The sequence below is a fragment of the Sinohyriopsis cumingii genome, chromosome 8 (assembly GCF_028554795.1).
Source record: "Sinohyriopsis cumingii isolate HCF-2022 chromosome 8, ASM2855479v2, whole genome shotgun sequence".
NCBI lineage: Eukaryota > Metazoa > Mollusca > Bivalvia > Unionida > Unionidae > Sinohyriopsis > Sinohyriopsis cumingii.
Genome location: NC_142968.1, coordinates 33484752 through 33510355, shown reverse-complemented (window position 1 = coordinate 33510355; position 25604 = coordinate 33484752). Strand labels below are relative to the sequence as shown.

The following is a 25604-nucleotide window of genomic DNA, read 5'->3' as shown; positions in this document are numbered from 1 at the left end:
TAGAGGGTAAGTACGTTGCTTTTTTTTCTGAGGAATGTACTCCCAGACCCAGAATGCCATTGACTTTAGGTGGCTGGTCATTCATTGCGTACAGATCTTTGGTAACCGTTACTGGCGTCGGTCACAGTTGTGATCAGTGGGCACTAGGAACCAAACATGCCAAATCTACACATTTTGGAAACCTTCCTTGATGCAAGGTGAAAACTATGATAGAATGTTTCTTTCAGGGCCCATCACATCAATTAAAATTAGTTTAGCAGCCATTCATGTATAGACGAAGAACCTAGACATAATGGATATTGGTATGTTAGGTAAATATTGAACTATTGCTTTTTCTCCTTCCCCTCCTTATTTTTCCTCTCCTCCCCTCTTATTTTTGTGATAAGGGCAGAGCTCCTTAAGATAACATCCTACCAGAATCACTGATTTTAGGTTTGAGTCAGAGGCCAGTTGCTAGTGACTATAACCCAGATGCTGATATTTTCTCAGGGAAATGCATCAGATTACTGGAGAAGAATAATTTGCTTTTACCCTGCAAAAGCTGTTCGAAGCTGTAGGGGAGACCTGAAGACATGTATTGGCCTTGAGATCCTCTCACTCTGTAGTGATGCTGCTTGAGATCTTTTAATGTTTTGCTATAGCATAGCAAACGTCTTGTTCATGGTTTCTCTTCTGGGACTTTATTCGGCCTTATTCCTATTATTGCCTGACAGGACTATAATGACCACTAACATTTTGCCCTTGCATATGTTACTGGCCTATCTAAACTGGCCAATAAATGAATACAACCTGATCGAACCATGGGTCAGTCAAATTATCAAAAGAAAGGTATGCAACCACTTTAAGAAAGTAGCCATTGCTTATATAAGTTCACTCTACAAACAAGATGGAGAAACTGGAGAAGCAGGCACAGGGTTAGGAAATCTACTGTCTTCGTTAATGCAAGTAGATGATCGATCGGCCAACTTTTAATGTTGGAACCACGTATGGGTTCTTTCCATAGTTAGGGAAGGTTTAAATGTGTGCTTCACAAAACTCTCTACTCTCTCAAGGACACCCATCTTCCATCAGTCAGATGTAATATATGTAAAGAAACATGTGAACAAATATCTTCAAAAGTTCTCATTCCGGAGGATTCAAAACATTTGGTAGCTAGCATTCTACCCCAGAATATATATGGTCCCTAGAAAAGGCATACTGAGGCTGATTGTAGATTTTTCCCTGTAAACAAACCGTTATGAGAGGACACATTCAAGATGGAAATAGCCGCTTCATTTCGGAATGCTATTAGACCTTCAAGGTGGTAATATCCGCTTCCGTTCGGAATGCTATGACACGTGCAAACGGAACTGTTTCCATTGATATTCAGGATACATATTTCCACATTACGATCTTTCTTCTGCACAAAAAAAAATTTCAGGATTTCGATTGGGCAGGAACTATTTTAATTACGAGTCATGCCTTTTTGTATAGCCTCAGTACCCCGGATCATCATCAGATTTATGGGAGTAACAGCTGTATACATAAGCATCTGTGAATTCGACTAAAATGTTCCTGTACTTTGATGGCTACTACACAGCAACAACAAACAATCCGTCCTAGTTATCTGACCAAATGTTGGTCCATAGGGATTCAGTTTGGACTTACATCTAGCAGTGAAAAATCAGATCATTACCTGTCATTTTACGTACGTAGGAATTAATTTCTTACCTCTCTGAGCTTGTTTCATGTTCCCCTAGAAAGGATTCACAACAACTGCTAAACACCTTACAGACCAAGACATCATTGTCAACATGTCTTTACCTCCTTTGGGAACCTTAAATTGACAAATAATCTTAAGCTGTACCTTATGAGGTAGACATATCCGTGTAATGCTAGGACAACATCCTTATTTCATTACAGTTCATATGAAGTGAAGATTATTCCCAAGACAACAAGTTCTCAAGGACTACCCCTTCTACCTCAATCTGAGCACCGCAGTACAAATCTGGAGTGTTGCTATACAGTAAAGAGTGCGGTTCTGGGGTATATATTGCAAAAGAAAAACCGGACCTGATTCAGCCACACACTCTTTACTGTGGAAGAATAAAATAACATAATAATAACATAATATGTTAAGTGAGGCATTGGCAGGTATCTAACTTTGGATCAAAAGTCCATTTTTTCCCAAACAAAAGTATACATTCATATTTTCAAATGCAAAGTCGATCTTAATTGATGAAACAAGTTTTGATTTTTTTTAAACAGATGCACCTAGAATCAACCCTATTGGTAGTGACCCTGATCGCCCCACCTACAATGAAGGTCTTGCACAATTGATGTTGACATGTAATGCCGACAGCAACCCTCCATCAAATTATGTCTGGACCCTGCCTGATGGAACATTGCAAACAGGGTACCAACTTCGTCTTACCTCCCTAACCACCAACCATACAGGAATGTACACATGTATGGCATACACAGGATGGGGTGGACAGAATTACACAGCAAACAAGAGTATTAACATCACAGTTGGTAAGGCAACATGGTCTTTAGTAACAACGTTTTGTATAATCTAGATTTAAGATACGTTACCTTGTCATTTTGTTGCAGTTCCTGTTTCTAAGCTAAGATTGGAAATCGTATATTTTGTATTGCCGTAAACGATAATGAATGCATTGTTTGTGGTAAACAGTGAATTGTTAAAAAAACAAGACTTGCACGATCTTGTTTGATACTGTTAACCTTATGTATAACAATCCTTATTAGACACAGAAAATAATATATCAATGTTGTTTTCTTTTTGTCATTTAAAATTAAACACAGTTCCAAGGGTTCACTTGAAGTAGAGGAAATTACCAACTTTTCATTCATTATTTAAAGGTTGTTCATGATGTGATTGCTTATATGTAACCTAAAGAATAGTCTTACATTGTTATAGTAGGGATTTAGTATTGCGTAGGAAATTAATGAAAATTCTTAGTCAGGAGTTTGTTCCTAGCTAGATACATGTCAAATCTCGATGAAAATTATTTGGAATAGGAATTGTTTATAATTATTTTATTCAAAACAATAAATGTGAGATTAGCGGTTTCTTTTTTGCTTGCAAATTGCAACTAAATATTCACCTGATTTCAATGGATGTTCTCTGATATGACGAGATGATATATCTTGCAGAGTATTCATGATTGCATTATTTGCTATCTTTGACCGTCCTAACTTCATGTCCATCCTTAATGTATGTGCATTGATTCTCGTGACATTATATGCTTGTTTTGAGATCATGGTGTCATCATCTGGGTCACATGTATTCATCCATAGGGACAGTAATGATCAAGACATTTTTGATGAAATGATATTTATTATATTTACTACCATTCATATGGAAGAAAACAATGAAAATACCTAAATTAATGTCATATTTGCCGACAATTTGTGGCCCAGAGGTGAGTGTTAGCAGTTCAATCCAGGGCCACCTTTCACTTGTTGGTTTTCTTTACCTTTTGATGAGTAGCAAACCCATGACAAAGATATTTTAGATGCAAAGACAGCCTAAAAATGTTGGTTACTAGAACTTGCACTTGTATGATGTTAAAATATCATATTAGAAAAAATAAATCCGGTGGAAAACTATACAGTATAAGATTAATCATTGTATTATTTTAATAAAGAGTGTTAAACGGGGGAAGTGAATTGTCCCTCCAAATTTGGTTTTCGTTATCAAGGGGTTGACCGCCCTCGATGTTATTGCCCGGTTCGAATAAATATAAATATAAGTGGTGAAACTTATAGGTGAAATAGACAGAGATCTGAGCAGGTATATAGAATAAACCAACACGAGCCCCCGTACATGTAAACAAACAATTTAATTAATTACATACAAACGCTATGAAAATTCATTACATCAGGAATGTACTCTGCTTTAGAAATTTAACCTTCACCGAAATACAAAAAAAACGCAAATAGATTTAAATACAATAGCCGATCTGTTTACTGATAGATTTAGTTCATCATAGGATCGAGTGAACAATCGAAGTCAACGTATTGTACGATTGCATAACCTGCTCGTCCTCAGTTTGGCTTGCTTCCTTTGTAGCTGTTCAGACCCTTGGATCTCAGGATGATACTTTCCACCATCCGTCTCAGGATACTCTCAGTATACGTCTCAGAAATTAATACGTCGCAGGATTGCGTCACATGATAATACGTCTCACTGCCTTCTCTCTATACTTCTCAGTATACGCCTCAGAATAACATCACGTCATGCGTCTCAGGATAATACATCTCATACGTGTCATACGTCTCAGGAGCTATTTTCTCCCTTTTAAATAAATATAAATAGAGACAACCTAAATTTCCCGTTATTTATGAAACAGTTAATTCTTCATTATTCTCCCTCGTTATCAGATTTCACTATCAGTGCTAACAGACGCTAAGGCTATCAATCGACTCCACATGTCCTATAATGACCCTAGTTAGTCAAATGGCTAATTCGTTACGCCTTGACCTTACACATTAACACATACGCGAGGCCTGTGGTTCTGAGCCAGCCTCAATTTACACAGCGAATAAATAGGATACATCACATCAATCAATTACTAGATCATTTCAGTCAATACACACTTATTCTTAATCATACGTGAAATCTTCTAAATTCGGCGAATTCACACGGATTCTTGTAATCATATTAACTAATGTAATGGATTAAATTCTTAGAACATAACTCTTATGCAAACAAGACGGCAAATTCAAACAATTCGTCAAACTTATCTAAATAAGTCTAATGTACGACTTCCCATGTATAAACTCAACACATTTATACTTCATAAAGCAAATTATTACACGAATGTAGAAAAAAGATTCATGCAGATACAAGTAAATAACTTCAGCAAAGCATTATATATGGCATCAACAAATTACATGGAATTGTCACACTACCTTTGCTTTCAACGTTCCTCTCTCTAATCGGCAAATTAGTTCGTCGGTTCCTTTCGACAATAGTCCCCTTTTGGACAACAGTTCCTTTTTACGAGAATTTCCTGCAAATCCTCGGAGTCCTACTTTTTGGGTTTTCACTTATAGGAAAAGCTTAGACTGATTAGAATTTCCGATGTGACTATTTTAAAAGCTAGAAAATTTTGTGTGGGAACACGCCTCTTATTTAACCTAATCAAAATCAAATATCTCTGCCGCCTTTTTCCAGAGGCGCTAAAGTCAGAGTCAGCTTGACCTGGTAGTTTGAGTAACAGAGTTTCTGCGATCTCTCAATTGTGACAACTTTACCATGAAAATGAAGTTTTCCTTGTCCCAAATTGTCCGCCTGGCTGCTGTATAAACAAATGGTTAATTAGGAGCAGAATTCTCCCTCTAAAGGATATTACCGTACACGGTAGTATGGCGATATGATACGCGCTTGTCTCCATAAATCTAATTAATGGTTCTCTGGTCTCAACTAATGTATTCTTGTTAGATCGACATAAAATTTGCCACTTCACAAAGAGTAATTGTTTTTGTTGCAACAACAAATTAGAAAAATTCAGCATATATTTCAATGTTGCAATTTTATTGAAAATATATTTTAAGAAAACCAAAAATGTATCCTATCTTTGTTTCTTTTTGGGTGGATACTTTGCCTTGATTATTTATAAGTGTTTTATTGCAGTCAATATGCAATTCAAAGCAATGAAATACATCACAGTCAATTATTAATAATACAGAGACACCATAAAGAGTCAATTTCCATACCTTTGCAAATTGTCACATTTCAATCTTAATTAACATCGCCTTTATTTCTTGTGAACCATGGACGAACTTCCTGAAATATACAAATTTGGACACTTTTGGGAAACAGTAGCTCACTAAGGATTGAGATTTATAAACATTTTCCAACAATGAATAAATTAAATATAGCTCCACACTTTCTCTTTTCAAAACAATATACTGCAGATATTAAAATTCATGTGAAGGGCATAAACCATGGCAGGTTGAGGATACTTTACACATTAGTCTCGAAGATTAATCGCATGTGGATGACACCTTCAGTTAACAGTTAAAACAATCTTCATTGCAGATAATAATTAGGTGAGTTTAACATGTTGAAATTACATTTACGAAACATCCGAATAGGATCAAAGAACCACATTTATTTTGCCATAAACAAAAATATCACAGACAGGTTTGACATGAAAGTTGCCACTAAATGGTTAATGATTCTGAATTGGTATTGGGATGATTCGCAAAAGCTCTACACATGTATTGCACATACACCTAACTGTTTATTTCCTCTATGTTCATCAGTAATCACGTTGTCTTTTCAGTAGCTTACATTGTATTTCCACACTACTCTTAAATTTTATTTTTTGACATGTTGTACATGACAGGGTTCCCGCGGATCATGGAATCCTAGAAAAGTTTTAGAATTTAAAAAATAAATTTCAAGGGCCTTTGCCAGTTTTGGAAAATTGATGGAATTTCTGACAAAGGTGTTAAAGAAATTGACTGCTTAAAATATAGTGCAACGAGCATTGATTAAATAAAACACGATGATATTACGATCAATAAATGGTTTCATTTCATATAACAAGAGGTAGTTCCCCTAACATTAGATAGCACGTGATTTCCTGTGTAGTTCGATTGGAAAATTCAAATGGTAAGCCGCGCCGTTCTGAGTAATTACCACTTGACGATCTGTCAAAATGAAGTTCGTTTCATCCGAAAAAGTCTGTTATTTCTTCGATCTAACGTACAAGGTAAGTATTAATTTAGTTTTATTTATGAATCTCTCGTCATTGTGTATAACAAAGGAAGATTGTACTTTCATCTTTCATCAGAATACTTGTATATATTTATTTTTAATCCATGGCAGAATATTTATAAAACCATACTTGAGTACATTCTTTAACCCACATTATTCAATTTTCTGTATGTGTTATATACTTATATTTCATTGTAATACTTGCATATACGTATTCTAAATCTATGTTACAAGATCAATTTTGGGAAAAATAGAATCAAGCATTTATTACTATACTTTCTTACTTATATATGCTATTCATCGCATCACAGTTATGTTTATTCGTACATCACATGAAATGTTTCTAAGTTCTATTCAACTGACTTCTAAGGAATATTTTATGATAGTATGCATTTCTCCATGACTGCAGGATGTTATACAAAGGAATCAAAGAATTCTGCTTTCTTCCATGTTGAATATATAACTTCTGAGTTTGGTGCAAATTTGATAAGTAGTACTGTGAAAAGTACACTTTGCTTATTACTAAAACCTAGGTCTTTACTGAGCTTGCAATAACAACTAAATTGTGTTTTGGTCTGCTAAAGCACACATACATAATAATAGATGTTTGCGTTTTAAAGTGGGGTCCTAGCTGGATGACAATTGTCTAAGGTGCTAGCCTTTAATAATCATTCATGAATATCACCTCTGTTTATGAGAGTTCAAGTTGTAGCGCAAGTAATGTGGGTATGTGAGAAATCTTGCCAGTAGCTTTCTGTGGTCAGTAGTTATTTCCATGTTCTTCCTCCACCAAATATACTGGCTATCATATATAGCCCTTCGTGCGTTAAAAAATGGCATTAAACCCACAAAACCACCTCCTCTAAATTCTTTTCTAAGCACATGTTTAACCAAAACAATTGACTGTTGCATATATTTAATGTAAGAACAGTGTTTGCAAAAATCATAAACAATCTAGTGACTATAGTGGATTGTGATAAGGCTGTGGAAATGATAGTTGGGAATGTCAAATAAGTCTTTGAAAAAGTTGGATATTTGACTTAGAATTGTTAAGCTGATATTTGGATGGGGGATTTCGCCACACGGGTATAATTTCAGAATTCTGACATGGGGATTTCGTGGCCCCTAAACCCCAGACCTGTGCCTGCTTTTCTTATTCATCCTATCTTTATCTCTTTATGCTTGTCTACAGGAATTGTTACTGTTCTGATAGGCACTGTTAACATATGCTGACATTAAATGATGTCGTATGACATCAGGCAATCGACTAGATACATTATTGTTTTATCCTTTGGGAACTGTCGTCCTATATGTTGTCTGTTGGAGTATAGTACAATTGTCGTCAGCTTGATAACCCCACTGTAACATAGGGAAAATGTCCATTTGAAAATGGCAAAAGTAGAATGTTAATACATTTTCTTCCTATTTAATTATTCTTGTGTAATTTTCATATTGCAAGTCCATAAACATTTTGGGAGTTGTCTGGTACGTGTTTGGTTCATGTATTGATTTTATGTTGAGAAAACTGTAACTATAGAGACATTTGGATTTAATAGTCATTATAGACTTTGTTCTTACGGCATATGTAACATATACTACCTGAATTTATCAGAAGCTCTTGGATCTGGATTTTCTGGACATAAGTTATGCATGAAATATAATTCTGACTTCATGCGAACTTGGGTTTGCTGTTATGTACCTCAAATTATATCAAAACCTTAAATTTAGATCAGTATTTAAATACGTAGACTTGGGCAAAATTATTGTTTCAACAGAATAATCACTTTAAGGTCCTTACATTTATATTCTGTATGATCTAAAATATTCGATACCCCATAAAAAGGTGTGACTTGCAATAATTTCATTCTCAAGAGGTCTTAAGGTTAGGCTTAAATTCTATGAATTGTTTTTAATCTGTTGCCAGTACATGAGCAATAGACTTGATGTCTCTTTTAATATAGCAGGATTAGTTGCATGATAAAAGATGATTTATTGGCACAAATGGGACCTTGGTATGGTGAACTTTTAAGCAAAATTGCTTGGCAACACCAAGGTCCTAGGTTCATCCTAGTATTTCTCCTTTAAATAGACTAGTGGATAAGCAACACTAAAAATGGTCCAAAAGTAACGGCTGGTTTAATTTTAAAGATATGCTCGTGAATAGTTGGCAGGCATTTGTCATAACGGGTTGGGGTCTTTTAACTAAACATGGTATGTAGTATAAAGTGTAGTTTAGTTAATCCACTTGTGTCATCTGACTTCTTTATTCAAAGCTTTGAATGAATGATAAATGCAGGGATGATTCTTCTGTATTAATTAGGACAGCATGATATCCCCTGTTTCCATCGGTGGTCAACAAAGAAATCTTGTGTATCTGTAACAGATGTTTCAGGACGGGAACTGGAATTTTACCTCTTTTCTAACTGGGAGTCATCTTGATCTTTCAAAAGCTTTGTATAGTTTTAGGTGCATGTAACAAAAATAAAGATTCAGTTTCTCCATTGTGTGTGCATTGTTGAAATGCTGACATGTCAGCAAGATATATCCTAGATTTTTGTATCAGTGGTTATGCATTCCTTTCATAATCAATTAGGAACAGGTGTGTGGTTAGTTTACAATACATGCCAGTGATGACGACAGTGTTGTACATAGGATCCCATGTGCAACGTAAGCAATTTCTCTCATTCCAAATCTGAGGGGATAAACTATTTAAAGGGACAAATGAAAATAATAGTACATAATTCACTATCAGTACTATGTGAATTTGTGAGACTTAGAAAGACACAGCAAATCAGAATTCAGATTATAAAGATAAAAGGATCTGACATTTTGTATTTACCCATCATAAATTGATGCCACAAGATATATCAGATAAATTTAAATGCATATAATTTGTAAATGATGACATAAATTGTTCCCATACATGTCAATGAAGTGATTATCTGATAAATGACTGGATAAACAAAACTAGGCTGTACGAGATAAATACTGAAGGTAGGATGAGAAGAAATGAACATAATAATTTATTAATTGTATCACAACAGCTATACCGTTACTTTTGTAATAGATATATGTTCAGTACTTGTCTGTAGAAACGTAAAATGAAAAGGCATCAAATTGCTGCAGTGATAATTTGTAACCAAGTGTAAAATTCCAATTAGAAAAACTTCCCACCTTTAAAAACACTCTTTCTCAATTGGCAACATATTTTTATAGAAGCTAACTTAATTTGCACAGTTAAAAATCGGGAAAGTAAAATGGTTGGATTTTGTTCTACTGGAACTTATTTTGGACGGTATCATTTTTCTTGGCTTTTGCACAAAACAAATCGTATATTGATACCTCCGTGACATAATATACCTCGTAAACAAATTGAATTCCCTAAATTTGGTCTTTAAACTTACTGTTTTAGTCGCAGCAACAAAATTTTTAGAAATTAGTTCACATTATTAGCAGTATTTTCAAAGTAGGCTCAGTGACAGGAAACAATGAACTTGTTACATCATCATCAGATCAGATTTTTATCCGAATCATTGTAACTACCAAGTATTTCTGAACGTTTTAACCAGATAAAAAGGAATATGTTAGTGCAGCATTAGCATCTTCCCGGTGATTGGATGTTAATAAATTGCTTTAGTCTGAAATAAGTTGAACTTTGCAAAAAATAAATGAGGCTAATAAGCCTTTGGGCTTTTAAATTACTGTGATGATAACATATCTACATGTAACTTAAGAGTAGCAGTTAGATTTCTGTGTAATGCTAATCACAGGCATTTGGGGATCATACAGACAGTTCATTGAATTGCGTTGTTTGAGTTATCTTAACTTACCTTTGTTTGTTGGTTAAAGAATGACTAAAGCATCTAATGCATAATAAGTAGATTTATCATTCTCAGTCCTGAGGTACTGACTTTTATCCTGCAGTACTGACTCCTTGAAGGCATTTGCAACAAAAACATGTCTAAAAGCCAATCTAGAAATTCCACCTAAATGCCAATATGTGTATACTTCCAACTTATAACGCTATTCATGGGAGTTATTTAGTGAGACCACACTCAAATGAGACCCGAAATGCGAGTTTTCTATTGCACTGGTCTTAAAATTAGGGTAGGTAGTTAATTTGTTTTTAAACATTAAATACATTATAATGATTGGTATATGTAATGATCTAAGCACTTCAAGTACTGGACTAAACTCTCTCAATTAGATGCAAAAATGAATTTTAAAAGTTTTCTTTAAACTTGTTTTAAGTTTTATTTTATCCTGGGTGGGGGGACAATGTGCTAGGGTTGGCCCAGAAAAACTAGGATGGTTGGCTGATAGGTGACACATACTGTTGTGTGCCTGAACTATATTACACATAAATTTATTATTAAAATGGAATCCATGTCCATACTCATCGTATAACAGGAAACATGTTAAACTGAAGTTTTATACTACAAAGTTATTTAGTTGAAAATGTCAGGATGGCTTTTTGATATCTTTTTGGTGTAAGTTCTTTATACTAGTCGAAATTGGAAGTACAATAAATTTATATATGATTTACAGTGTTGCACCGTGATTGCAAGATTGTGGATTTTCTTTGATTGCCACAGGAGTAACAAAGTTTTGATGTTAAAGGCACAACTATGGCAATGAAAATTTATTTGGGGGTTTAATTAATAACACATGGGTCAGCATTTATGCAAATACACAATGAATGAATTGTAAATTTCAGAGGAAAATTTAATTAAGACAGTAAAAGTAATAATAATAAATGCTGGCGGACAATGAATAAACACCAAAGTTAACTCAAAGCATGATTTGGAATGGAAAATTCCATTGTGTAGCTCATTTAAGGTGAGATAGTTATTCAGATATGTTAGGTTTTTCAAACATTACTTGAGCACTTGCTGTGTCTAAGGAAAAGATAATAGCACAATGTAGTCAACAAAGTGCATTAAGTACTATCTATTGTTTTCCTTTGTCCATTTAAAATGTCCCTTGCTCTTGTGATCCTAGGCGCAACACTGATTTCTCTGAGTCCTAAATACAATATGTTTTGGGACACCAACCACATACACTTTGTTCCTCTATTAAAGAGAAAGATAATGTAGTCTGACTTTTAATACAATCATCAGTTTCTGTTGACAAATGATGGCTACAGGACTCAAAATGCAAATAACGTCTCATAAATTTCTTATACTGTGTTCTTGCCTTTGTATGCTGTGAAACAACTTCTAAATTTGCCACCTGCCTGCATTGTTTTCCTAAACAAACAAAACCACCGTCAGAACGGACCACAAAGTTTGGAAGAAATTATCTGATTTGTTTCAGTAGTCACTGGCCAAAAGTCTAGCATGTTTAGGGCATTCAAGCTAATGCATGTTAATGAAGCACAACGTGTCCATTAACTAAGTGAATGTTATCAATCTGATTAACTCATTTATTCTGTTGGAATAATAAGTTAAATACATGATATGTAATGTTCACATAAATTTAGTCTGTAAATGCAACAACATTATATTACTTTGAAGATTGTCACCATGCAGCTTTATAGAGTTTATAGATGCATGCTTGAAAATAAATTCAAGTTGAGTTTGAAATTAGTGAAGTGCTTTTTTGAAATATTATTACTAATAAAGCATTCAAATTGTGTATAAATTCGCATTTTGACTTCTTTTGGCAGGATATGATTTGCATGGCTGCATGTGAGCTGTACTGTTACAGCATTACCTATACTCTTGCATGTTTTGTTCCTAGTGGCAACAACCACCCCACCCCCCACTACTACTACTACTACTACACGTTCCTCCTCTACAGTTTCAGTGAACAAGAAGCCAGGGACAGATGCACCTAGTGGTGATAACACAGCACAAGCAGGTAATTATACATTTGAATTTATACAGTAAGCAACGCTAGTCAGATATCAAAACAAGGTAGGCACCTAATGGGATTCTCACAGAAACGCTCGCCAAAATAGCTATTACGATAGATTGACGCATTTTACGTTTAATAATAAGAGGACACGTTGCATTTATGATGATTACACTTAAGAGGAACTTAAGGATTGAACTTGAACACAAATTTCAATTAATATTTTTTTTAATTGGTATCTATTTATTAAAGTACTGCCTCCACTAGGCGTGACATTTTCATTGATCAAAATTTCCTTCAATATCGTTAATTACTGTGTACAAAGAATGTCGTTTGGAAAGAAAATGTAACACATTTTATGACTTCTTTCTAAATTTGATATTTCATAATGTTGATTAAATTTTCCAAGTCCTATCTACTGTTTCCACAAAAAAGCGAGCGATATATCAAAGTTCCCGTTACCAATTTTGACCTGTATTATTTTCAACTTCAACAAATAGGGATCAATGTTTTTGGTATTTTCTGGTTTAAAAGTGGGATCTACGCCCGACCCCGCGTTATAAGCGGGTTCGCAAGTTATCAGGGCATGAGTTATCGAAGGAGTGTTGTACATGTATAATTGAAAGGATTCAACTTTATGCAACATTTGCTATGGTGGAGGTTATTTAACATTATACCTTTTGCTAATAAAATGGATAGAAATCACTATGAAAATGTTAGCATGGTATCTACTGAGGGCAAACGAAAACTTTGTTTTTGCCCTGCATATTACTCAAACGGAAGTAACTCCTGTGAAAAATTGCTTTCCGTTTGCAAGTAGGAAAAATCATATTATTCATCTATCATCTAGTGTCTTTATATTTTATTTTTTACACTATGGGACGTGAAAAGTTGTCAAACATGTTAGACTGTCTGGTCTGCTGGCACATTATCCGACAGCAAATCATAGTTTATGCTGATTACCAATGGAGTACGTTTATAAATAGAGTTTTAATCATTTTTTTTGTTGTTATTATCCTCCAGATTTCATAACTGGGATGATCATTGGAATCTCAATTGGTGGTGTGGTGGTTATCATTGCAATTATTATTGTTATTGTTTGTATAAAGAAGAGAAAGAAGCAAGGAACTGAAGGTATGTGGTTGAACTCAGGTAGTTTAACGTCTTTCATATGTCCACAAAATGCAATTTAATACAAGATATTTTACATTGTGGTATGGTAAAAATACATAAAACAATAGCTCTGTATAGGCTATTATACTAGCATGGCAAAACAAGACTATTTCATAATTCATGAGATAATTACACAGACTGTATCTCTAGAAGTGCTAAAAGGACTTTGAAAAGCATTCATGTCAGTAATTTATAAGACAGACGTATTTTGTGAATGGTATAGGGATGACATTCATGATAATTGGAAAAAATATTATGTTTATTACACTATTCATTTTTTAGATTTTGTTTGCAAAGTTACAAATGCAATAATTGTTGCAACGAGTGACAGTTCCAAGTACCTATACAAATTTAAGTAAACTTGAATATTCTTCATACAGATACATCAGGATTTGATGAAACTTCAGAAACGAATCCATCCCAGGACTAGTGTTCCTGAATGAAAATGGCACTGCATGGATATCCAAAACTGCCATCTCGATGACCATCTTGAAAATCTTATTAACTTTCCTTCTCCCAGCTCTACATTTTTTGCAATATTATTTGGAGTTGTGTCGGAAGTCTCCGTTTTCCTGGTTACATTCATGTCCATATGCTTAAACAAACACAACATTTTGCCAGCATGTTATTTTTTATATCAATCAACGTTATTTTTCACTTAAAATAAATTAGTTGTGATTTGATAAACTTATCAGACGTAATGAAATAATAATTAATCTATTACCGCAGTGGTTCATTGAAACTCATGTAGTGCTCGAGACCACCATGGTGCATGTTTGCCATTGGGTTAGCACCAGTCATATGCCAAGTTATGTACCTAAGCAGAAAGCTTTTGTACTTGCTCCAGGAAGATATGACCTGTTCAGGTTGATATGATGAAAAAAAACACAAAAATGCCTTATGCCATAACAATATATTGGAAGTTCAACAACCCAAGATACAAGCATTGTCTATGGACTCACTATCTGTTTAGATACATATTCTTCCATCAGAATGCATACTATTTAGTACCTTCCAACATAATGTAAATAACGTAGTCTCTCACACACAATTTACATAACTTAGTATCTTCCATCAGAATTTATGTGACTTTGTCTCTGTCATCAGAATATATGCTTAAACACTCAAAACAATCAATAATTTCAATTAATTTATTTCGTATCATTATCAATTAAACAAGAATAAAAACTACAGGGCATGGTGAAAAGGTTTACATAACAAGAATAATTGTTTTTAGATTGTTTGAAATATGAAACTTTGTTCCAATAATGGACCTACGGTTCGAATTTATATTTCACTTTTGCTTGCTAGACTTTATTAAAATTAGGACCTTATCAAATAATGCTTTATACCTAATATTAGCTAGCATTATATTTTTTAACTTAAGTCTCTCTATACGATAGCTCCAAGATGAATTTATGATTACGTCAGTTCAGGGTACGATCTATCCAAGCTTATCCATCAACTACTTCAGCCCACACAAAACACATTATTCCAGCTCAACCTATACTTACTTCAGTTCACTCTACGATCTATTCAAGCTCACCCTATTATTATTTCAGTAAACCTTACTATCTTTACAAGCTCACCCTACGATTACTCCAGCTCCCCCGGCCATCACTTCAGCTAACCCGACGATTATTTCAGTTCACTCCATGATATATCCATTTCTCCTTCTCCATCGCACCTTACGATTACACCAGGTCACACTACAATTACTCCAGTTCATATATTTTGCACCAGTTGGCGTGCCATACATGCACACTTAACTTATTCCGAAACCAAAACTGAATGGAACGTAGCCTTATTTCACTAGCATCATAAACAAATGAACGGAGATAAAGATATAGATATGTGGGTGTAATAAACAAAAAATGTACAATAATATTTACATCAATCACAGAACGATTTTGACCGATAATTGACAATAATGTTTAAATTTATAGGGATAAAAAAAACTTTATATGAATTATGGCATTTGTATTAGTATGGCTTCATATAGATATTTTCTCTTTTTTAATAATTAAGCCTTGACAGATATCATAAATCATTTCCACCGTTATTAGAAGAATACATCACACAATAGTTATCACAGATTTCTGCATTCAGACATAATCCAACATTTATGAGTAGATAATTGCAGTACATGCGACATGTTGCAAAGATAGCTCATAAACATGTTAACACACTTGTCAGATATACAAACAAATTAAAAGTATTGAATGGCGACCAAGCATTGTTCAGATACTTCTTTCTCAACCTGCCTCCTTTGCATCTAAGCAATAGGCTCGTTCAATCGGTCGCGGTGGCTCAGGATTAGCGTACCATACAGATGATTGAAGGGGTGAAGATTCTAATCCTACCATATGGGGTCGCTGCCGGGGTGAATCCATGGGCACATCACATTTATTGTTAAGGTGCTAAATGATTTACTTTTGATGCTGTGCCACCGTGAAACACCAAACTAAAACCATGACTTCAATATCTTATCAATGGTGTTCTGCAACTAACACCTTTAACCAATGATGTTGATTGTTTTAACATCGACTCTCCTAATACAGATTTTATGCATTTCATCTGTCCTCTGTTTGCGAACTATAAACATAAGTATTTCGCCAACAATTTTATTTAGCACGATTTGAAAAGCGCCAACAGTCAGCTATATTTTTCACGAAATAGTTTTCGCATAAGTTTAGTAGTGTAATTCAATTTCATAACCTAACGTAACACTCATATTTCAAAGTCATCAATATGAGTATAAATGATAATTTATCAAAGATTATATGATATAAAATGAAAACAAACATAAACAAACATCAGAATGAAAATGATAAGGAACATGAGAATATTTTAAATTATCCAGGAGCACGATACCACAGTTAAGAATCTAAACTTATATTTGCTTCTGCTTTTAAGGATAGATGAGTAACTTTAAGATATTATATACCATTAAAGACATAAATTATATGCCAGTTAGCATCCTCGCCTACAACAAACCTTTGATTATAAATATAGAAAGATATACTAGATTAGAGTTCATCCATTTATGCATGTATATAAATTTTATGTTTCAGATTTAGAGCATCAGGTGCAAAAGTAAGTTCAGAAAAAATAATGTAGCTGTATGAGTCTTAAGCAACTCTTGTGCATAATATCTAATTCAGAGCGAACAAATTGTTTTATTTATCATATCACACGCATCAATACAATCAGGTAAAAGTATTTACAAAAATAATAGAGGCTAAGCATTTCCCACGCCCTTCTACAAGGACTCACAAAACGTAGCTTGGATATTGTTCTTAGCTTGGATATTGTTTTTAACTATGATATTAACATCGAGAACCTCCATTTCCACCACTGACATCCGTAAAGTATAATTCTGGAATTAATAGGAGGGTGATGTTCCTGCTATTTAGAACAAGCTGAGAGTTTTAATGTTTGCTTCATATCGTATATGTCTAATGAACAAGAGTCTTAGACGCATTGACGATTTCGAGGGCTTTAATTGTAGAATAACAAGATAAACGCTTAGAAAAAAGAGCAAACGATTGTTGTACCCCTCCTGTTATATGTTGCTCCCACGTTTACAATAGAAAGTGTGTATACACACACACACACACACATATATATATATATATATATATATATATATATATATATATATATATATATATATATATGTGCGCGTGTGTGTGTGTGTGTGTTTGTGTGTGTGTGTGTGTGTGTGTGTGTGTGTGTGTGTAAGTTTTGTCCGTAATATGCAGTCATGAAAAGGAATTTATTTCAACCTCTCTGTGTAACCTGCGTTATGATCAACAGTTGATACAATAAAGTATTGTTATATTTTTCACTGATTACTTTCATAGGAAAAATTTGAGTCCTAAATTTATTTAAATAATTTAAATAATTTGGTTCACATGGTTGCATTTTATCTGAAGAAAACAACAATTGGTGTTTCATCATAATTTTCGGATAGGAACTGTTTATACTGCTGCTGCTGATGATGTTAATATATTTGTAGCCGTTCCAACACGTATGACGGACTGCAAATGCAAATGGCAACTTCAGAACCGTATGCTGTATTGAATATAGAACGTTCAGGTAGTTCATTTTGAATTTTATTTTGTTTGTTTAGGGATCGTTTTATTTATTTTTAATCATGCTTTTTATTATTGAAACGTCTTCAACAGTATTATAGTGTCAGGTATCTGGAAAACTGGAACTGGATGTGCCTCGGAACTGCATGTCTTAGGCTTCTATGATTTTTTTCATAGCAAAGTGATATTGAAACGGTGAGGATCACTAAATAATAATATCATTTCAGAATATTGTTTTATTTGAATATCTTTGCCCTATTATTGTTATCAGAGTTGCAAGACTCTGGTGTCTTTGTTTCACTTGATGTTATCAAAATGCAGTGATATTTTTTCTGCATATGGCGTGACTATCAGCATGGTATATCTCCTATCCATCTTTTACTCTCCTCACAATATGCTCCTTCACGCGCGCCGGGAAGTTTCTTTTTTTTATCTCATTGTCTGTAAACTTACATAGAGTGTGTGTAATTTAATATTTGTTATAATAAACACGGTAACATATCACTTTTTGTGATTCTAGTTGGCCCAAATAAGCCCATGAAATTCTTGCACAGTATTTTCATTACTGATTGATTGGCTGCGATCTTTTTTGCTAATGCTTTGAATATTCTTTTAATCGACTGCCCAAATGGAATTGGGAAAAAGGTCAAGTTGTTTCTGAATATGGCGAAGACATTCCACCCTGGTTTCGGTCCGCAATGTACAGCATATGATGTTATGGAAAAATGACGTAAAACCCTAATTAATGAACAACAAAAAGTAAACCTAAGGGTATTATCCACTTGATAGCGCATGCAGTGGTAATGTTGAACTGTATATATGAAACAAGGAGTCCTATATATAAGCGTGGTGTAAAAATTAACTTAGAGAAATAGATAAACTCACCTTTGTTCACAGTAGAATGTGAACATATACCGGTCTTCCGGCTGATATAATTTCATCCAGCCTCAACATAATTATGTTTTAAAAATGTGATGTACTTCCTACATACAAGCGTGGTTTAAAAATTAACTGACATAAATATATAAAATCAACTCTGTTTACAAAAGAATGTGAACATAAACCGGTCTTCCAGCTGACAGAATTTCATCCAGCCACAACAAAATTACGTTGTAAATATGTGATGCACTTCCTACTCAAAATAAATTTCGTTTATGTATTCTATAGTCTACTGTTCCAAATCAAGCAACGCAAATTCATTACATTAAATATGGGAATATTTGCATTCAGCATCCTCTTTTAAGATGAATATCGCATTATTGTAATATTTAGTTGCACAAGTGACACCTTAGGGTGAACGTCGATCGTCTACTGCACTCTAATCGTTAATGAATCAAACAAGGTGACATTACAAGCATTGGACATTCTGTGTTGGAAAAAATAATTGTATGTGTAAACTCTTCTGTTTATTCGGAAGGGCACACGTTCTTTGATTTATAATTTGTAAAAAAATGTAATACCTATCCTTAACGTTATCAGATGTTCTACTTCGTTTGTGACTACTTTGTAATCACAACAAATGTAATGTGCATCGCTTCAATCAGTCTGAACAAACGTATTAGTTCTTTTCTCTGGTTAAATTTACTTCTACCGAAATAAAACCTATGGTAAAAATAATTTGAAATGGGTAATAACTGGATATTATTGAGTTAGGTCCATACATTCAATTAAATTATTACCAATTATAAAGGGCAATATTTGTATTATAACAAAAGCGAACATAGTATATATTCCAAGTGCAATAATTTTCAAAAATCCGAAATCTTCTAGAGCTTGCTGTTTTTTCATTGACCTAAGAAGTAAATACTATTATCTAAATCATTATTCATTAACTTGTTTCTTTATTTCAGAAGATTACCAACAAAGGTAACTTTACGAACACCACTATACGATTGTGTCCAAATTTTAACTATAGCTATATAACATGTGGCATTTAAAGCAAATAATTTGCAGGTTGTTACATGTACTGGATTCGGAATAATTCTGGCTAATATTTCTAGCTGAAAGGAATTGTATATTTTAAGGACATGCATTGTAATAATGAATCCTCACCAGTCAAAAGTCATAGTTGTATTTTATTTAGACCGTGTATAAAGTTAATTTCATGTTAGTGTATCATTTCCTGCCATCTATTTAATAAAGTATTCCTTCATTTCTTATTGAATCTTATGGCCTTTTTACTCTTTACTTTTTATAAAGTACTTATAGTGTATTTCATATAGCAGTGCATACTTAAATCCATATGAGGGACTACACAGAACATTAGAAAGCTCAGAGCCGTACGATATGTTGGAGGGAAGCCGTTATGTTAGTAAATATTACACTTAAGGGAAAGTGAATTTCATGCAAATATATATCTTCTTCATGATAAGCGGGCTTTAATACAAAGTTATGTGCTATTAATATTAGTGCTTTTAAAGAAACACCCAAAACCAAAAGAACGAGATGCATAATAATCAAGGCAAGTCTCTCCAGAACTTCTATTTATATCAATGTATTTAATGATTACAGATTTTTATTTATACTTAATACGAACTAAATCGATATGAGTTAAAATATCAACGTCAATTCGTCCTTAAATTTATGCCAGTAATTATCGAAAACATAAGCTTTATGTTCATATCAACAATTATTTGTATTTGCACTAAATATGTTCACTTTCGAAATGACAATTTCTTTAGTCTTTCGCGTATTGCAACCTCTTACATGTTGTCTGTTAACTGAGAAAAGTGTTAATTTTCTGAAGTCACATACTGACTACATCAATATTAGCTTTAACTTGGTTTATCTCGTTAGCGATATTCATGCACGGTGCTTATGCTTTTGTTTGGTTTTTTCATCAAGTATATTATATACATATGGGTAGGATAGTCTCAGTGTTAATATCTCCTGCATAACGTTTTTATATTGAACCAACATGTAACGCCTATCAGATCATTGGTAAGACTTCAGAATAGAGTCATATTGTGTATTCAATCTGGAACAATAAATTTCGTAGTTTTTATATAATTATTCCATGTGTATGTCACAATTATATTTCTCAATATGTCTGCTGATAGTTTATTTATTTATTTATTTATTTATTTATTTATTGCTCTTTTTCAGATGGAAGCTTTCATTATGAAAAGTTAACGCTTGTCACTATAACACACAAAGTATTGTGAGCTCCCATTTAAAACAGGTTAATATTGATGTCTCGCTAAATTTTGCATAAACCAGGCATATGACTATCTTCCTTCTGAAGTACGACTTACATCAAAGAGCGCCAACCAGTATTTCGGCAGTTACGAGGAAGGAAATAGTTTTTAAATACATTGGGCATCAATCCTCCAGAATTACGAAATAGATGCTAATAATGTATTCATTACTTAATAATGATTATAGAGTCATGTATTAGGTTTTAAGGCAGTGAAGATAAGATGCTTACCTAGATAATGTACAGCTCATATGATTTTTAAACATCATTTACGTATCATACTAGCTCTATCAAGGATCGGTTATTTGGAAGTTTTAAAAAATGTATGAATTGATCAGCGTTCTGGTTTAGAGATGGAATACGGAACTAAATGCAGTGTATTCTTCACAGTATGCATTGTCTTTTCTTTGGTAGAAAACTGTTCCATTATAGTTGCATTGTTATACATATATAACTGTCTTTATGTTTATGTCATGCGAAGCCAAACTCAAATCGAATCTGGGTCTTTTTATCCATTGTTCTTAGGTTGAAAGTTATATGTTGTCCTTTTGTTTTACCATTGTATACACATGCTAGATATCTACTGATTCCAAACACTTTTTTCTCGCTGGTAAACCTTGTAATTTGATTTGTGTTATCTTTCATACATTGGCATTAAGATATTCTGTATTTTTCTAAATATTATAACCTTGCCATAACACTATTTTTTAGATATATGAATCTTTCCATACCTTAATCTCATGACCTTCCAATACATTTTGTTTCCTTGAAATGTTTCCTCTTGCAGTTAAACCATGGAATCATTACCGTTATTCAATTGTAGCGTGCTCAATCTAAAACTAAAAGCAGTTCAAGCATATTATAACCCTTAAGGAAATTAACTATGTATCAAGTAATAAACATGAGCATCATGGAAACTATTTGCACGAAAAAAGTTTTATACATTTTGTTATAAAGTAATCTTTTTTCAAGTATCTACAAGTATGTAGACTATGCAGTCATTTATCCTTTACATATTGCAACGATATATCGATGACATGTCGGAGGAAACACTCTGCTGCAAGCAAAATGATCACTATAATAAACCTGAGACGTTACGGTACTCCAAATGTAATCAAAAATATTACAAGATCTGGTGATCAGCCTTCAGAAACAAATGCGAGATTGATCCAGCGTACTTGTATATACAAAAACAATTATTAGAATTAATATCGTATTTCCAATGGTGCTCGAAAATGATGATTAATATGTTCTTGCATATTGGATATCATGATATGTATCTTAAATATGCAATATAAGGTATTACAAACCCACGTGCAGTACTCGACATTGGAATCACTTACAGAGTCTTCCAGTTTTTCCAGAACCGATAGTTCCTACATTAAGTTATTGACTAGATCGAGAGGCTTCCGATAAATATACTCAGAATGATGCATAACTAATGTTTGTCATTTATATACCATGTCCATCAATGGTGTTGATCAAGATATTAATTCTGACTTTATACATGAATTTATACATTTTGCCGCAAAACAGAAAGCATTCGTTGGGCAGTAATCTCGAAGAACTAATAAGCTCTGGATATTTTTTCGGTCGTGTCTGTTACATCACTTGTAATACATGTGCTCTCGAGGGCCTAGACACCTTTCATGAGAATGTATCTCTTCCGGTATTCAAAGTTGAATTATGCATTTTCGTTATTTAATCAAGTATTGACTTCCTATATTAACATGTCCTGTAGTGTTTCTTACGTGTTGTCCATTTCCATTACTAAGATGTAATTCAGTGAAATATTGGTTAATAGAAATGTGAAAGGAGGGATGGTAAAAGAATGCAATTACACTTTTTTCATCATTACAAGCATGAGAAATTTTAAGTGTTTGAAAAAACGGACGAACCAAGTGTTGTATTCAACTAAAAGTACGTTCTCAATTTCATCAGGGTAAATCAAATTTGGAAAGAAAAGCAATTATGACTGTATTGCACATTTTTTATGCCATAGTGATCAATTTAGCATAGTATGCATGTCCTTCTTTACATCCTAGATTACCCTCTCGTCAATAAAGTTTCATTTTTTAATTAATTCTGTTATGTATATTTAATTGGCAATGTTTCTGGTTAGATTTATTTTAATTTCATGATAATCTGTGGCTTCTGGAGAATGGAATCTTGTAGCTAACCCTGAGAAAAATCAAATTCATTGTGTACCTGACCAAAATCATTGACTTTAATGTTCTAGAAACTAGTGCAACGTTAATACGTTTATAAAACTGTTGGTTATATGTTAGGATCTGTATCATGCTCAGAGTCAATGCCGTTAAATTTATGATCTCATCTAGTTTGTAATAATAACTAGAAAGCTTCTAGAAAATGAACTTTTGTTCTTCATTTTGGCTATTCTTTTGTGTCTTAGTTTTGTTTCTATAAATCTTGTTTACTGGAAATTAGTCGTTCTTGCTTTAAGATCTTGGCAAATTTATAGGTATTATTATTGTGTCCAGTATTTCATTTAGGCTGGAATTTATTCAACTTATATTCGCCGGGCGTATAAGGTGCTCATAAAAATAATATTCTTTACTTAAGAAGAAAATCTTTGGGAATTATAGTTGATTCAAAAAAGGTCTTCTGGAATTATATTAATGTGATTAAACAAAAGACTTCACAAGCATATCTACACTACAGCGTTAGATTTTGTTTTAATACCTCCAACGTTTATTCAGACCTTAATTTGTGGACTTGTGTTAAACGTTCTAGGATTTCCGAAGATTTATTTAGCTAACCGTAAGTTCTTTTTACATTTTCACTTTATGTTCTAGGGAAATAAATTATATATTGCATTTTACAACATTTGTTACATTTCGTGCATTTCCGTTACTTTCTTTAAGAGCATAGGCTCGTAACAGTTAATTGGGGGCTCGTCCTTAGAATACGAATTTTTTTAAAATATCTCAGAAATCTTTGTTTTTGAAATTTACATTCACTTTGTTTTGGATTTTTTTAAGTCCAAGGTATTATTTCATAAATTAGAGAAATCAATAGTAAAACTAATAAGATTTTATAACGTTATCTAAAGAAGATAGCTTAAATAGTCATACACAGAAGGGGATGGAGTCCTTGCAAAAGGATCAATTATTTAAAATTCCCAGACAACATGAGCTATCTGAGGCAAAAGCTTCTTTACGGTGCAAGAAATAAAACATATTTTGGTTCAGGTTCTGGTGGAAAAGAATCTTTATAAAGTGCTTTGGCTTGGAAAATAAGTCATCAACTGAATCTAATGTGCAATAAATGCAATGGAATTTTAATTAAAGGATGGAATTGAATTTAAGAACACAAAGGCAAATGTAATTAGAGAATGAGGAGAGAGAAATTCAGAAAGATAAAAGGAAGAGAGGGCATTTTAATTTAGATTAAACGAATTAGAACTTGAATGGGAAAAGCACATGTTTAAAAAAAAAATATTAGATTAGTAAACCCTTTAAAGGAAAAAAGTAGATAAATATTTTCCTCATTTTGAAAGCAAAATGCTGAAAATCTGAAATGGCCAATAGAGCATTCGATTATATTATTGCAAAGTGTAATTTTTGTCAAAGTTTGTGACATCTACACTTTTATGTCAGTACAGCAAAGTGCTAATTAGTATCTGGTTAAGGAATTATTTTCCAGGGGTACATCAGGCATATCAACAAAGCTTTAGCAAAATGAAACTGGACAATCACACCCATATCGAATATGCAAGAGTAAAAGACCAAGTATTGGATATATGATGCTTAATCAAGAAGGATGGTCAAGATTACGAACATCTCAGGCAATTCATATTAGTTGAAGAGTTCAAAAACTGTGTCTGCAGTAACGCTAAGACTTACTTTGATAGGCACAATGTCGAATCTTTAGGATTTGGTGCTCGTACATCTGACTAGTATTCCACAGTTCATAATGTTTTTTTTCTCAGTAGTTTTTCCACTTAGCAGTCTTGTGTTAAAATTATATTTCAGTCTAATACGATCATGTTTAAATCACATTTTGTCATAACTTTTTGGAATCAAGTTTCTGATAAGATTGATCAGAACTACTTCTCTTATCCTAGATGAACCTATTCCAAGAAGGGAGGCATGCTATTTCTGACTGATATGAACTGAAATATAAGCAACAGAATCAAGACAGACCCATTACAAATTCTCGTATTGCAAAGAAGTGAAAATCATGGTCGTGCATTGAAAATAAAGCCCCATTATTGGTCAAATGAGCCCCACTCTGATTTTATTATGGAGAATTATGAATCATTCATGTCGAAAGGCTTTACATCACTTATAGGTTATTTTGGCTATTCATATACCTATCAAAATTGTAAGAGACACAGGATATTCTCAGAGTCAAGTAGTATCCTTTACTTTGCCTGTTTTTGAGAAGTCTTATTCTAATGAGAGTCTTCTTATACAAGGAGTAGATTTGCGGCTTTGTTAAATGATCCTAGCAACTGTGTACATTTGCCATCAGACTTGGTCTCAGGATCCTTGTTAGTTGCAAAGGTGTCGTCCTTATCCATAGA

General features: G+C 33.5%; 1 protein-coding gene and 1 long non-coding RNA gene across 11 annotated transcripts in view; one reads left to right on the top strand and one right to left on the bottom strand.

Annotated features, from left to right (window-relative positions):
• The window catches only part of LOC149793264 (cell adhesion molecule CEACAM8-like), a 52642-nt gene extending 28911 nt beyond the window's left edge, over positions 1-23731 (top strand). The window contains exons 5-12 of one of the 10 annotated variants that reach the window (XR_016422732.1): positions 2248-2514; positions 12476-12595; positions 13613-13723; positions 16837-16858; positions 17784-17863; positions 19710-19725; positions 20068-20166; positions 20965-23731. Coding sequence is in view for 6 of the 10 variants with exons in the window: in XM_089967230.1 (XP_089823356.1) it covers positions 2248-2514; positions 12476-12595; positions 13613-13723; positions 16837-16858; positions 17784-17863; positions 19710-19725; positions 20082-20166; positions 20965-20991 (728 nt within the window). In the remaining 4 variants the exon portion in view is untranslated. Of the gene's footprint in view, positions 1-2247; positions 2515-12475; positions 12596-13612; positions 13724-14142; positions 16802-16836; positions 16859-17783; positions 17864-19709; positions 19726-20067; positions 20167-20964 lie in introns of those variants that run through there. The other 9 variants (XM_089967231.1, XM_089967230.1, XR_016422734.1 and 6 more) reach the window with 9 other exon arrangements.
• Positions 1-25604, bottom strand: part of LOC149793260 (uncharacterized) — a 144427-nt gene that overhangs the window by 45129 nt on the left and 73694 nt on the right. The window lies entirely within an intron of this gene.